Source organism: Rhagoletis zephyria, unplaced genomic scaffold (genome assembly GCF_001687245.7).
Source record: "Rhagoletis zephyria isolate East Lansing unplaced genomic scaffold, Rhagoletis_zephyria_1.1 Rzeph_scaffold_00996, whole genome shotgun sequence".
NCBI lineage: Eukaryota > Metazoa > Arthropoda > Insecta > Diptera > Tephritidae > Rhagoletis > Rhagoletis zephyria.
The window spans coordinates 153,943-165,889 of NW_016158080.1; the positions used below are offsets into that span (position 1 = coordinate 153,943).

General features: G+C 34.3%; 1 protein-coding gene across 1 annotated transcript; it reads right to left on the reverse strand.

Annotated features, from left to right (window-relative positions):
- Window positions 1–1,324: 1,324 nt before the first annotated feature.
- Cpr65Ay (Cuticular protein 65Ay) lies at window positions 1,325–4,735 on the reverse strand. The gene is made up of 3 exons (XM_017615309.1): window positions 4,561–4,735; window positions 2,168–2,259; window positions 1,325–1,799 (listed from the first exon to the last, which is right to left on the reverse strand). Exons 1-3 carry the CDS (start codon window positions 4,573–4,575, stop codon window positions 1,541–1,543), a joined length of 366 nt encoding a protein of 121 aa, XP_017470798.1. The 5' UTR covers window positions 4,576–4,735; the 3' UTR covers window positions 1,325–1,540.
- Between the last annotated feature and the right edge of the window lie 7,212 nt (window positions 4,736–11,947).

The window sequence follows — 11,947 nt, forward strand, 5'->3', positions numbered from 1 at the left end:
GTCAGAATACGCCAAAAATATCGTGATTTACTACTGATCTTTAGAATAATCTGATTTTTAGTGAAATTCAATGCTAGGTAAAAAAACAAACACACACTAACGGATTTTTAAAAATTTTGAAACTTGTTCCAGTTATACAGCATGGAAATGTTGGTTGTGGGGGTTTTTAAAAATTATATTTTTGAAATATAATTTAAAAATTTTTAAATTTTCACCAAAACAAAAAGTTCAAAAAATTTCTCGAATCGATATTTGGTAATTACGGACAACTTTTTGAAAAATGTTGCCTTTCCGATGGAACAGAGGTGGCGAGTATTGGTAGACATGGGATATTCGCCCAGTAGCTCAGACAGCTAGTGGATTGGGATTATCCACACGACTAATGTCGCATATCAGCTGGAGTTCTATCAGCAACATTTTTATCGATGTTTAAAATGTTGTACCTTACGGATTGGTCAAATTCGAACCAAAGACTGTATGTAGAAACTTACATAAATTCAGGGAGAAAAACTTTCTTGCATGAAATTGTTAAAATAAATACTTATGTATATCTTACCTAATTACTAACTGAAAATGTCGACAGTCGAAGTCGACTTTGCCATCCCTATTATTGATGCGTTAAGAGTAGGGCTGTGCGATTATTCGATTACTCGAGCAAGTTGGTTAATCAATTATTCGGTTAATCAATTACTCGAGTAATCAAAATTTTGATTACTCAAAACGATGATTAATCGAGTTACTTGAAATATGATTACTCAAAAAAAATAATTTTGCTCGTAATAGAGTTTGCTTTGGAAAATGCTTATTTTCTTTTTTACATTCTGTGTATGAAATAAATTTTTTTTTAATTTTTGAAAACAGAAACGTTGTTTTCAAAGTATCAAGGAACTTTAACTACTTTATACATATGTAAAGAGTTGAAATGTTGATTACTCATTTTACTCGAAATGTTGATTAATCATAAAGCATTTTACTCAAATATTTTTGTTTTTGGTTAATCAAAAATCTTGATTACTCGAGTAACTGAACTTTTGAGTAATCATAATTTCCAATTAATCGAATAATTGAGTTATTTACTTTATGATTAATTAAAATTTTGAGTAATCAATTAATCGCACAGCCCTAGTTAAGAGAGAGACCATTAAGAGGTTGTGTGCACACTTCTAAACAATTTTTCTTTTATTTTTAGCGCCAAACAAGAAGAATAGTTCTATGTAAATGAAATTTTGTAAACTAAAAAAACTTAATCGGCTTTACTTTAATGGAGACTGAATGTAGCATCGCTACCTATTTAACATCACAAGTAAAGAGTTCCATATATAGATATGTATGTACATACATTTATTACGGCATATATACTAAACATACATCAATACAAATATAATTCCATGAGGTACATTCAAGTAACCTAATTCATTTATATTATCACAATTTAAAAATACAAAAGATTTAATCAATAGATATATAATTTTACCATAAACAGCTAAATATAACTACAATTAATTTTATAAGCATTTTATATTTTCCAGCAATATTTTACTTAAATTTTATCATCTCGAATTTTACGCGCCGTTACATAGGGTTGAAAGCCATTCTTGTTAGCCTTATAGAGTACAGTGTATTCATAGCCATCGGCAGAGATGAAACTATAGCCACCACGATACTCCACAGGTTTCGCAGGTTTCGCAGTTGTCACTGCATTCAGCTCATTGTCATCAGCCTTTTCAGTATTAACATCAAGTATTGTGTTATTGTATGTTATATCCTCTGTACGCGATTGACCGTTCTCCGTTTTGAAACTGTCGAGACAAAAAAAAATAAAAAATTTGTAAATTTATTTGTTTTTTCTACATTTATTCTAGATATTTAAATGTAAATGACAAGCTACTTTTTTCAATGTTAAATAAATTATACCAACAAATGTAAAACAGTTAAATCGTTTTGCCAGCTACTTAGAAGCATGTGTAAAATTACAGTTAGGTGGAGACAAAACGAGCACCTGTTTGCCAACAAAATGATATCATAGCCCAAATATAAACAAATATTTTTAAATAAGAATTAAGCAGGGCGAATACAATTTGCATATACATACCCAGCCATTTTACATGATAAGAAAGAACACGAAAGTATGTACGACTTTCTTTTTTGCCTTCGTTCTTAGACTCACCCAAAATGCAGCAGCTGCTCACCATTGTCACTGCTTTCTATGACCATCGCTTGTATGTATTGCACGCATAAAATTATGGCTAAGCTGTAAAACTGTATAAAAAAATTTGGATATTAATAATTTAAAGTTTAGATGTAAATAAAAGCAAACGTTAGTTAGTATTAAATAATTTAGCTATCTATATACATATATAAGACGCGAAAGTATTTTTTTGTTCAGGATATAAGATCTGCAACGTTCACTTGATTTTCAAAACTGAGGCGTAGATGTGCAAACTGGTTTTATTTTTTTGGAAAAGTGTTGCCACCTGTTGAAAAAATAAATTCAAATTTTTTAAAAATCAATGCCATCATATCCGCACCGTTCGTTCGATTTTCAAAAATGAGGTGTCAAATTAAGAGGCTTGGACTACAGATGTGCAGTAAGGTTTAACTTTTTCGATAAGAGTTGCTACCTTTAAAAACTTATACTCAAATTAATAAAAAGAATAAATCAATTATTACAAAATGGGTATCAAACGAAATGGTTTTGAAAAGCTTTGTTTCTTAGCTGCATTATAGGAGGGTTGCCACCTGTTTAAAAAATCATATTAGGTGAGAAAAATATGTATCACCATATGGATACCAAACGAACGAGGATTCAGAAAGTAGTAGTTTGAAAATATTTTGAAGAGGGTTGCCACCTGCTTGAAATATCGAATTTAGTTTACTTATACACAAGCGATATGAAACATCAAAATATGGGTGTCAAACGAAGGAGTGTTAAGAAATATTTAGTTTGAACGGCAGAATATTTTTGAGGTGTTGAAAGAGGGTTGCCCCCTGATTAAAAAGTTAAATTCAAATAATTTAATAAGTTTAATGAATTATTAAAATATGGGTATCAGTCGAAGGGGGTTTGAAAAACTTTTATTTCTGAACTGTGCTTGGTGGGGTTGCCACATGTTTAAGAACACCTTATGTGTGCATATTAAACTGACAGCCGCTGTGACTGAGTGGTAAGACTTTATAAGTTAAGCGACGTGCTAAGTTAGAAAACGTCTCCGAAGGCTCTTAAGAAACTAGAAAAACGGTCGAGTTTTTACCAGTAACTGGCACTCCTATTATGAATGTATAATAGACTGAATAAACGTTCGCCTTCAACAAGAGTCACTGGCAAAGTACAAAATTTCCATCTCGATTCGTGTTACTTGTTTAACACTACATTGGATTTAATATCCTGTGAGTCGTAGGTATTCAGATCCGGAATCCTAAGCGATCCTGTAGAGCTCCATCTCTGCCTAGCCTTCGAGTGGTAAAATTCTTTACATCTGCTTTTGATTGCTCTGAGCGAGGCTCTTGTGCTCATCGCATGGTACACAGATTTGCGCAGAGCCATGCATCCCATGAATTGGAACTAAATTCTTTTTCACACTCCCTAAAGTAAGATATATATTTTTCGCACACTGAAACACTCACTTTCAAACAAAAATGTGACGGAATTCGCTGACATAATTGCCTCATAACAGTGTATGTATGTTTAAAGTGCTTGTACGAATATTTATGTATTGTACAGTGTATTGACCTTAATCAAAGCAGTTCGTTTTGCCACATATCACATCACCCAAAAATAAATAAGCGTGGTTATTGAGCTTTAATGCGGAGTTCTCATACGAAACACAGTCAGTCGAGCTTTCTGTGAAAATATTTGTATAAGTGTCGGCTATGTCCTTTTAGGATAAAAAAAATTCAGAAATTGGCATTCTACGAATGGAATCGAAAAACTTTTAATTTTTTTCTAATGAAGTTGCCAGTTAGGTCTACGTGAACTTGGCGCGAAAACTATCTTGTTTCATTGCAATGCTTCCTCGGATTACTCATCACAGAATAAATTATTTTATTCATCACTTCCTATATTCAAATGTCTGAAACAAGTTCGAGATAAACGTTTTGGTCCAACTGCGACAGAAAAGTTATGGAATGATTTTTTTTTCTTTTCTTGACCAGCTTCTTTCTACATCCATATACATACCTACATATCATCACCTGCAATGCAAAATGCCGTAACTAATAAAAAAAAATCAAAATTCACTTATTGATTGATAAAATACATTTCATCGAAATACAACTCCCCACACATCGTTTTATGCAAACAAAATTTTATTAGTAACGACTTTTTGCATTTCAGGTGACGATTCAGGTGACGGTATGTGTAATAATATAACGTTTGGCACTGTTTCAACGCAAACAGGGATTTTTATTCTCCTCTTGATAAACCAGTGATCGTTCAATATTCGCAGATCTTTTGCGTAATAAAAATTCTTATTTGCCATCAGCAATCCCAAATAAAAATTCTATAGAATATCAGCACTTTTTTGCACGGAGTATATAAATTGATTATTTTTTAGTACTTACGATTTGCGTCTTCATTTTCACACTCAATTTTTTGCGAAATAAAAAAAAAAAAATTGTAAGTAAACTTTGTTTTTGTTTCTTTGCCACCTCAGTTGAAAATCCGTTGGAACGTTGTGCTTTCCTCCAATTTTAAAATCTAACTAAACTGGTCTGCTGCGTTGTACGATTCTAAAAAGTATCTAAGTATTAGCAAGTCACATTTATGTATGTTCTCAACTGTTTTTTCTTTCGTTATAGTTAACGAAATGCGGCTTAAATATTTTTGCCATGATTTTGTATTTGATGATTTTTTATTTTCCTAAGAATTTGTTATTCTTTTTACATATGTATGTATGTATGTATGTATGTACGTTGATTTTGCTGTAAGCTTATGCAAATGAGCAAAAGCATTAGCGTTCCATAAGTCACCCCAAATGGGATGGATCATTTCGACCGGCGAAACGCAATAATAATAGATTACGTCATTATTTATTGGACAAGTTTGTCTAAATTTAAATCGCTATACAAGTAGTGAGATGAAGAGATTCGCAAAGCAAAACAACGACTTCAGATGGATGCGCAAATTTTTCAAGCGCAAAAGATGAAGATACTCGTGTTTGCAAAAATCCAATTGCGACGATTGACACTTGAACGAATGCCAAAGATAGAGGTATGTGGACATATTTTTGAACACATTAGGGTAGCCCATTTTTATAGCAACTTTTGTCGAAAAAAGTTCAGTAGAAAATCTAAAAATGCTATGAATCATCATGAATCCCCTCTGTATTTTTTCTGCCTCATGCTACTGCTGGAAACCAACCAGCAGTTCGTGGATTGGTGGCCAACAAGCGGCCAATACTTATTTTTAAAGGCTGCTTAAGGAATGATGATATTCTTCAAATTTACTTCTGCATCCTAAGTACAGATATCGAACCAGTGTCCTTTTGAGTGTTAGTATGCACCTCTAACCACTCGTCTATCACTATGGCCCATATAAATCGCTGTTCAAAGCATCATCCGCTCATTAACTCTACAACATTTACCAAGTAACCACATTTTCTTACCCTCTTATCAACTCTTGATGAGCCACCCTAGTATTATCGCTCATCGTCAACTAATTCTTAAAATATTTTTGAATTTGTCCATGTAAACGTGACTATTAGTATTTATTTTATTATTTTATTTTGTCTCATTGAAGCCGGTAATTTATCTCCTAATCAGCTCTGTACAAATTTAAATGGGAATTCATTTATCAACGACTGACTTATGGTGTAGCCAGTGAATAATTGCTTGTGTTTGAATTTGAAGCGCATCTACTGTTATTTGTAGTATTTTTTCTTATTTATTTCAATTTAAAAATGTTTTTACTTGCAGGCTTTCAAAGCATTTGCATTAGCAAAGCATTTGTATAGGAAGTTGAAGCGAGATTAATGATTTTATTTCAGTGGAGTAGAATAGGTAGCACAAAAAGGCAACCCTTTTGTTGCGAACACTAAAACGAGTACTATGTAGAACAAATATGAATGCCACTACGATGACATATTGGAATATTTATAAGTAAATATAGATGACCTGATGGAATTTGCAGCACGTAGTGTTTCAAAGTGATCATGGCCAAACGCTCTCAAACCACAGCCGCTAAAGTTAAACGTAGAATACGTGATAATAATAAGAGCATATTTAGGTTATAAACAGTACATTTCTTTTTATTTTATTAGATTGGATTTTGAAACCATTTCAAGTGCTACCCATCTTTTAAACAGGTGGCAACCGTTTTAAATATTCTTAATGTTCAAGCTGAATATTTCCTAAAAATCCTTCGTTTGACGCCCATATTTTAATATTTAATACAGTTACTTCTGTATAATTTAAACAAATTCGGCGCTTTTTACACAGATGGCAAAATATTAAATATAAAAAATATTTTCAAACTAAAACCTTGTTAATCCTTTTTCGTATGTCACCGAAATATACATATCTACATATTTAAAATATCTGATTCCCTTAATTCAAGTTGCATTTAAATTTTAAAATGGATGGCAACTCTTCTACATGTGTAAACAGGTGGCAACCTTCTTTAAATTATTTTCAAACTGAAATGTCTGACATTCGCATTGCGATGCATATTTACGTTCCTTTAATTCAAGTTAAATTTAAATCTTAAAATAGGTGGCAACTCTCCTACATGTAGTTTAGAAAAAAAATATCTTCAAAGCAGTTCCGATTGATATCCATATTGAAGTAGTTCATTTAACCCATGGAACTTTGTACACAGGTGGCAATTAAGCATTTAAAATAAGTGGCAACTCTACCACATGTAGTCTAAAATACTGTTTTTTCAAAGCCATTTTGATTGATTTTCACATTGTAGTAACTCATTTTACCTATTTTTTACATTTATCTTTGTAAATAGGTGGCAACGCTCCTTCATATAATGAAGAAATTAAGCCTTTTCAAACCTATTTCGATCGATACCCATATTGTAATAATGCATTTAACTTATAAATAATTTCAAATACACTTTTTATCAAGTGGCAACTCTTTTTCATTTGTTACTCAGAAGCCAGCGCACTTCCAGCGCATGCACGTGTTTGCAAATTGATGACGAAGTGATTTTGTATGGAAAACCATTTATACTCATATATTTGAATCAAATAAACATACCTAGAAAATATCAGCCAATACTTCTCANTGACCAGGCCCTTGGGGTTCTATTTGTATGGAGGTTCTATTCAAAAGATGTATGTATGTCCTTTGAGTCCCTATCGAACCCTTGTTATTACTGCGTTCTGAGTTTACCAACTCGGTAGTTTTAAGTCTCGAAGAAGAACAACCAAATCCTGGAAATGTTGCCTCAGCGACCTTGTTCCCCTCGATTCCGCGGTGAGCATAGCGTTACCGTGCTTTTCACTGTCAACAGTTGAAGAATGACAAACATTGCTTAATGGGCTAGGAGGTGATAATCCTCTTGGATAAGGCCCTAACGGACGCTGAACTGTCTAAAATGATAACTATGACCTTAAAAGCCTTTTCAAGGTTCAATTCGCCACAGGTTAAGATTGCTTGCACCTCGGCTGGAAAGACTATAAGCCATCTACGCATTTCAATAGCAAGTTTAATGTGGAGTCCATAAACCCCCGCACATGTTCTGCTGTCCATCCTTGAACCGTCTATGTAGTACCACTGTGTGTACATATCTGGGATCAATGGGAGGTGGTCAATTTGCCTTGGATTTCTCTGCTGAAACAATTTTTTCAGTATAGAGTCGAAAAACCTGCAGAATTTTTCCCAAGGCATTATACATAAAATATTTTTTTGTTACATTGTCTTATGAATAGTACCGCCAGAGATTTTTGCATTGTACGCATTAATTGCCACATAGAAGTCATAAGATCCCTTTCTAACGCACCCAATAGAAGACCTAATGCAGAAGGACTGTCTGCACTTGGAATAAACAACTGATGCAACTGGTGAATGTTTTTAATCTCGTTCCAAATTAGATGCTTCTGCTGCTTAAATGAAAATATGGAATCCGTCCCAGAAACGACTCTAGGGCCACGTTTGATCCTGTGAGTCAGAGTTAAGCTAACCTCTGAAGTTTATAGCAACATGATGTGGCACTTTTTTACGGTTTTTGGGGCTGTCATACCATATATGCACTCTATTAATCTTACTCGACCAAAGAATTTTTTACAGGTCCGCGTGGCTCGGGCGACCTTGGTAAGAGTTTGACGAGAAACGAATTCGAACTTAGTACCTTATCAAAGTTTAGTCCAAGATACTCGTATTTAACTTCGTTAGAGTAATCTCGCACTATCTCTGCAATGGTAACCAAACCAAGGTTCGGCTAATACTTTCTTATGAATGGTACTAGAACACTTTTTTCGGGTTTATTCAGAGGGTCTTACTGGCACACCAGTTTTATACCAAACGCAGAGCTGGATTTATAACGTCTTACTAGCCAAATACTGAAGGGTAGAAACCGTTAATTTCCCTTTGACATAGGCACTAGGGTAGAGCGAAAAAAATAAAATTATCGATTTCGAAAATTTATTAGTACGGAAAATATTTAAGGTCGCCCCAAGATCCTTAAAATTTCGAAAAATCTCTAAAACTGTGGACTCCGAAGTTAGGAGTCGTATCACATTTGCAAGTTTCGTCAACAGAATTTTATGCAGATGGGAGCCCTTAGGCAGAAATTGATCTCCACATTACTCCTCCATGATTCTCTTTTGGGCGTCTAATACGTTTACTATAGTAGGTGAAATCAGCAGTAACGGATTCCAGCTGGTAACCAATGGTCAGATTCGCTGACATCTCCATTTTTCGATTGAATTTGTGGAAGGTATCAGCGAATCTGCATCCGTAGTCATAAAATTTTTGAAAAGGTCTCGGTTGGTTTTCTGTGCACGAATCTAAATTGTCCTAGGATCTCGAACATTATATTTTGGTGATCCGCGAGTGATGCTGCGTCCGAAACTTTTCAATCCCAAATGAGTTCAATAGCTGATGTGCGGCAGTACTCTAAAGCATACTCACACCTTTCACTAATCCTAATACAGTATAGTATTCTTAACTATTTCTACATACTTCGAAGACATTGTTTACCAATTTTCTAGGCGGGATCGTGCTTTGCAGATATTTGAGAATCAAATGTAAATATTTACATTATCAAATCTTTCGAATGTTTTTCGACCTTGCAAAATCTTGCCACAAAAACCAACTGCAGTTCAATGGCTACTACTTTTGTTAAATAAATAATTTTCTAACATTTTATTTTCAGTGTATCTTATATGATTGTACAATCCGTTATGATGAAATACATACATACGTACATAGTAAATATGAATATCAACCAGAATACAAATAGAGGTAGAGATGAAGTAATAAAGCTATGATTATCAAAGTCTACTCTTCGACACCGTTTTCGCGCTTCGCACTCATTCAAAGTGAGCATGCGTGTCCGATGCAAGAGCAGCCAAGCACAATGTGATTCAAATGCGTTAAGTGATTACGCTAATGTCTGCCTTGAAAACTAGAGCCTAACAATTGCAAGAAATATACATATGTACATACGTTTGCATTGGAGTTAAAGAGAAAATCAATCAAGGATACGCTTTATAACTAAAAAGAATGGTATTGCGTATTTATGTTGAAATTAATTAAAATAATTTTTTTTTTTGTCAAATAAAAATTTGTTGGTTTATGCCAATGAACATCACACGAAAGTAGACCAAAAGTATGAATTGAAAAATATTAAGTCAATGAAATGCTGTAGTACAAGGAAAAAAAAACCGCGTCTTTACCAAACTATGATTGGCCTGACTGTACGTTTTGCATTTGAATAAAACTCAACCCACTTCCTATTTTATACGTACGTATTACCTTGGAGTAAATTATGCAAACATTACTTATTCATTGCAATTTTAAATCACTCTACTACTCACTAATTCTAACAAATGATAAAATACTGATAAATAGATACCAACACAAATCCTTCTACCCTTTCAACTAAATACATCGCACTCACCCCATTTGCTCTTGGTTAATTATTGTACGCCTGACTTACATAATCTCTTAAAACAACAAAACCCGCTGTGCCACAAGTAAACTTCAAATTTAATTAAAAATCATTTAAAATAGCGCATTTAGTTTGGTAGGCCGTTTTTGTGATGCCAGATCGGAATGGGCGTAGGAGCCAAAAAATTTCAAAGTTTAGATATGAAACCAACCCAGTCCTACACAAAACATTGCAATTTAGGTAATTAATTACATAGTCAAAAATCATAACTGGAACCTCGCTGACCAGTCTTCGCCTAGTGACCAGCCGGTTGCCAAATGAATGACAAATGGGAAGACAAACACGAAAATGAATACCAGGACGAATTATAAGACTAGAATGAGCACGGAGACGAAAACAATTACGATAGGGAATACGAACACGAACATGAAGATGAGCCCGAATCCGAACCCGAAGACGAATGCAAAAATGAAGACCTGGATGAACAAGAATACGATTACGTAGATGAAGATGAAGTCGAGTAGGGATACGAATATGAAGACAAATACCATTACCAATACCACTACCATTACCATTACCATTATCGCTACAATTATCAATACCATTATCATTAACATTACCATTACGATTACCATTGCCATGGAGATTAACATTACCATTACGATTACGATTACCATTGCTATGAAGATTAACATTACCATTGCAATAACCATTACTATTGTTTTTACGTACGATTACAAATACGACTACGAAGACGAATACTAATATGGGGACTTAATCTGATATTAAAAGCAATACAAAATTCTGCAATATGAAACGAAATAAAAATGAATCAAAATAATGACATATGGCAGACAAAATATACCAACAACATAAATAAGTTAAGGTGAATCTTTTTTCAGTGTCTTATCTTTCAGTGTGTTTCTATGTCGCAAAAACTCTGATTCAGCTGAGAGAGATGTGTTGAGTGATGAACTGTACGAGCTCTATAAAATGTATTTTGGGTGTAGTTAAACCCATAAAAAAACAGTGATTATGCTGACCTGCCCAGAAAGGTTATTGGAAAATCTTCTCCACTTGGCCACTGTGACCACCGAGGGAATTCTCGGACAAAAGAAGTACGCCTAGTTCAACCTAACGGTGATTTACAGCGACTGAATTGTACTAGTATAGCTTATATGGTAGATTAAAAATAAATAAAAAGATTAGAAGCTGCAAAGCAAATTCGCTTTAGGGTGCTTCCCAGCATATCATTGGGGAACTTTGCGTTAAAAACTGAACGCTTCTTTAATAGAACGCTAAAATCCACAATTAATAAGCTAAAACAACTGACTTTAAACATCAGTCCAAATCATCCAAAAAAGGTAATAAAAATCCGCTATGCCCAGAGAGTAGAAGTATGGCAACACTTAGCCAGGCCAGCCGAGAAGCAATCAAGCAACGAACAGCAAAAACATCTGCAACACCTGCAACGTAACATGGTCGACTATGCTGCTTGCAAGGACGTGCACATACATATCACTGCGTGTGTGCGTATCATGCGTAGAATCGAAGTAACCACCGCAAACGTAAGCTATCCGCTCCCCCCATTGTTCAATTCCTCAGCGTCATTTTGCACTGCTAATGCACAATGAATGTAATTTCCACACTTGCACTGCGACTTAAACTACTTACCTACTACATGCATACATACATACATACATGTACATACATGCAAAGGTGTTTGTTGCAATGGGACACCGTTGTATCGATGAACGTCTATTAACTTTTTACCAACATGTCAATGCGTGTCGCCGGGTTCTTAACTACGCAATACGACTTTTCTTCTTGTTTTCCCTAAGTTTAGCTGGCCAATTTGAAAACGTATACGTGTACGTTTGTTTCTCT

Bases quoted from the DNA above. Each gene is read 5' to 3' on its own strand.
- Cpr65Ay (XM_017615309.1), bottom strand. The intron at 1,800-2,167 runs GTGAGTCTAAGA...TTGTCTCGACAG, and splicing joins GAGCAGCTGCTGCATTTTGG to TTTCAAAACGGAGAACGGTC.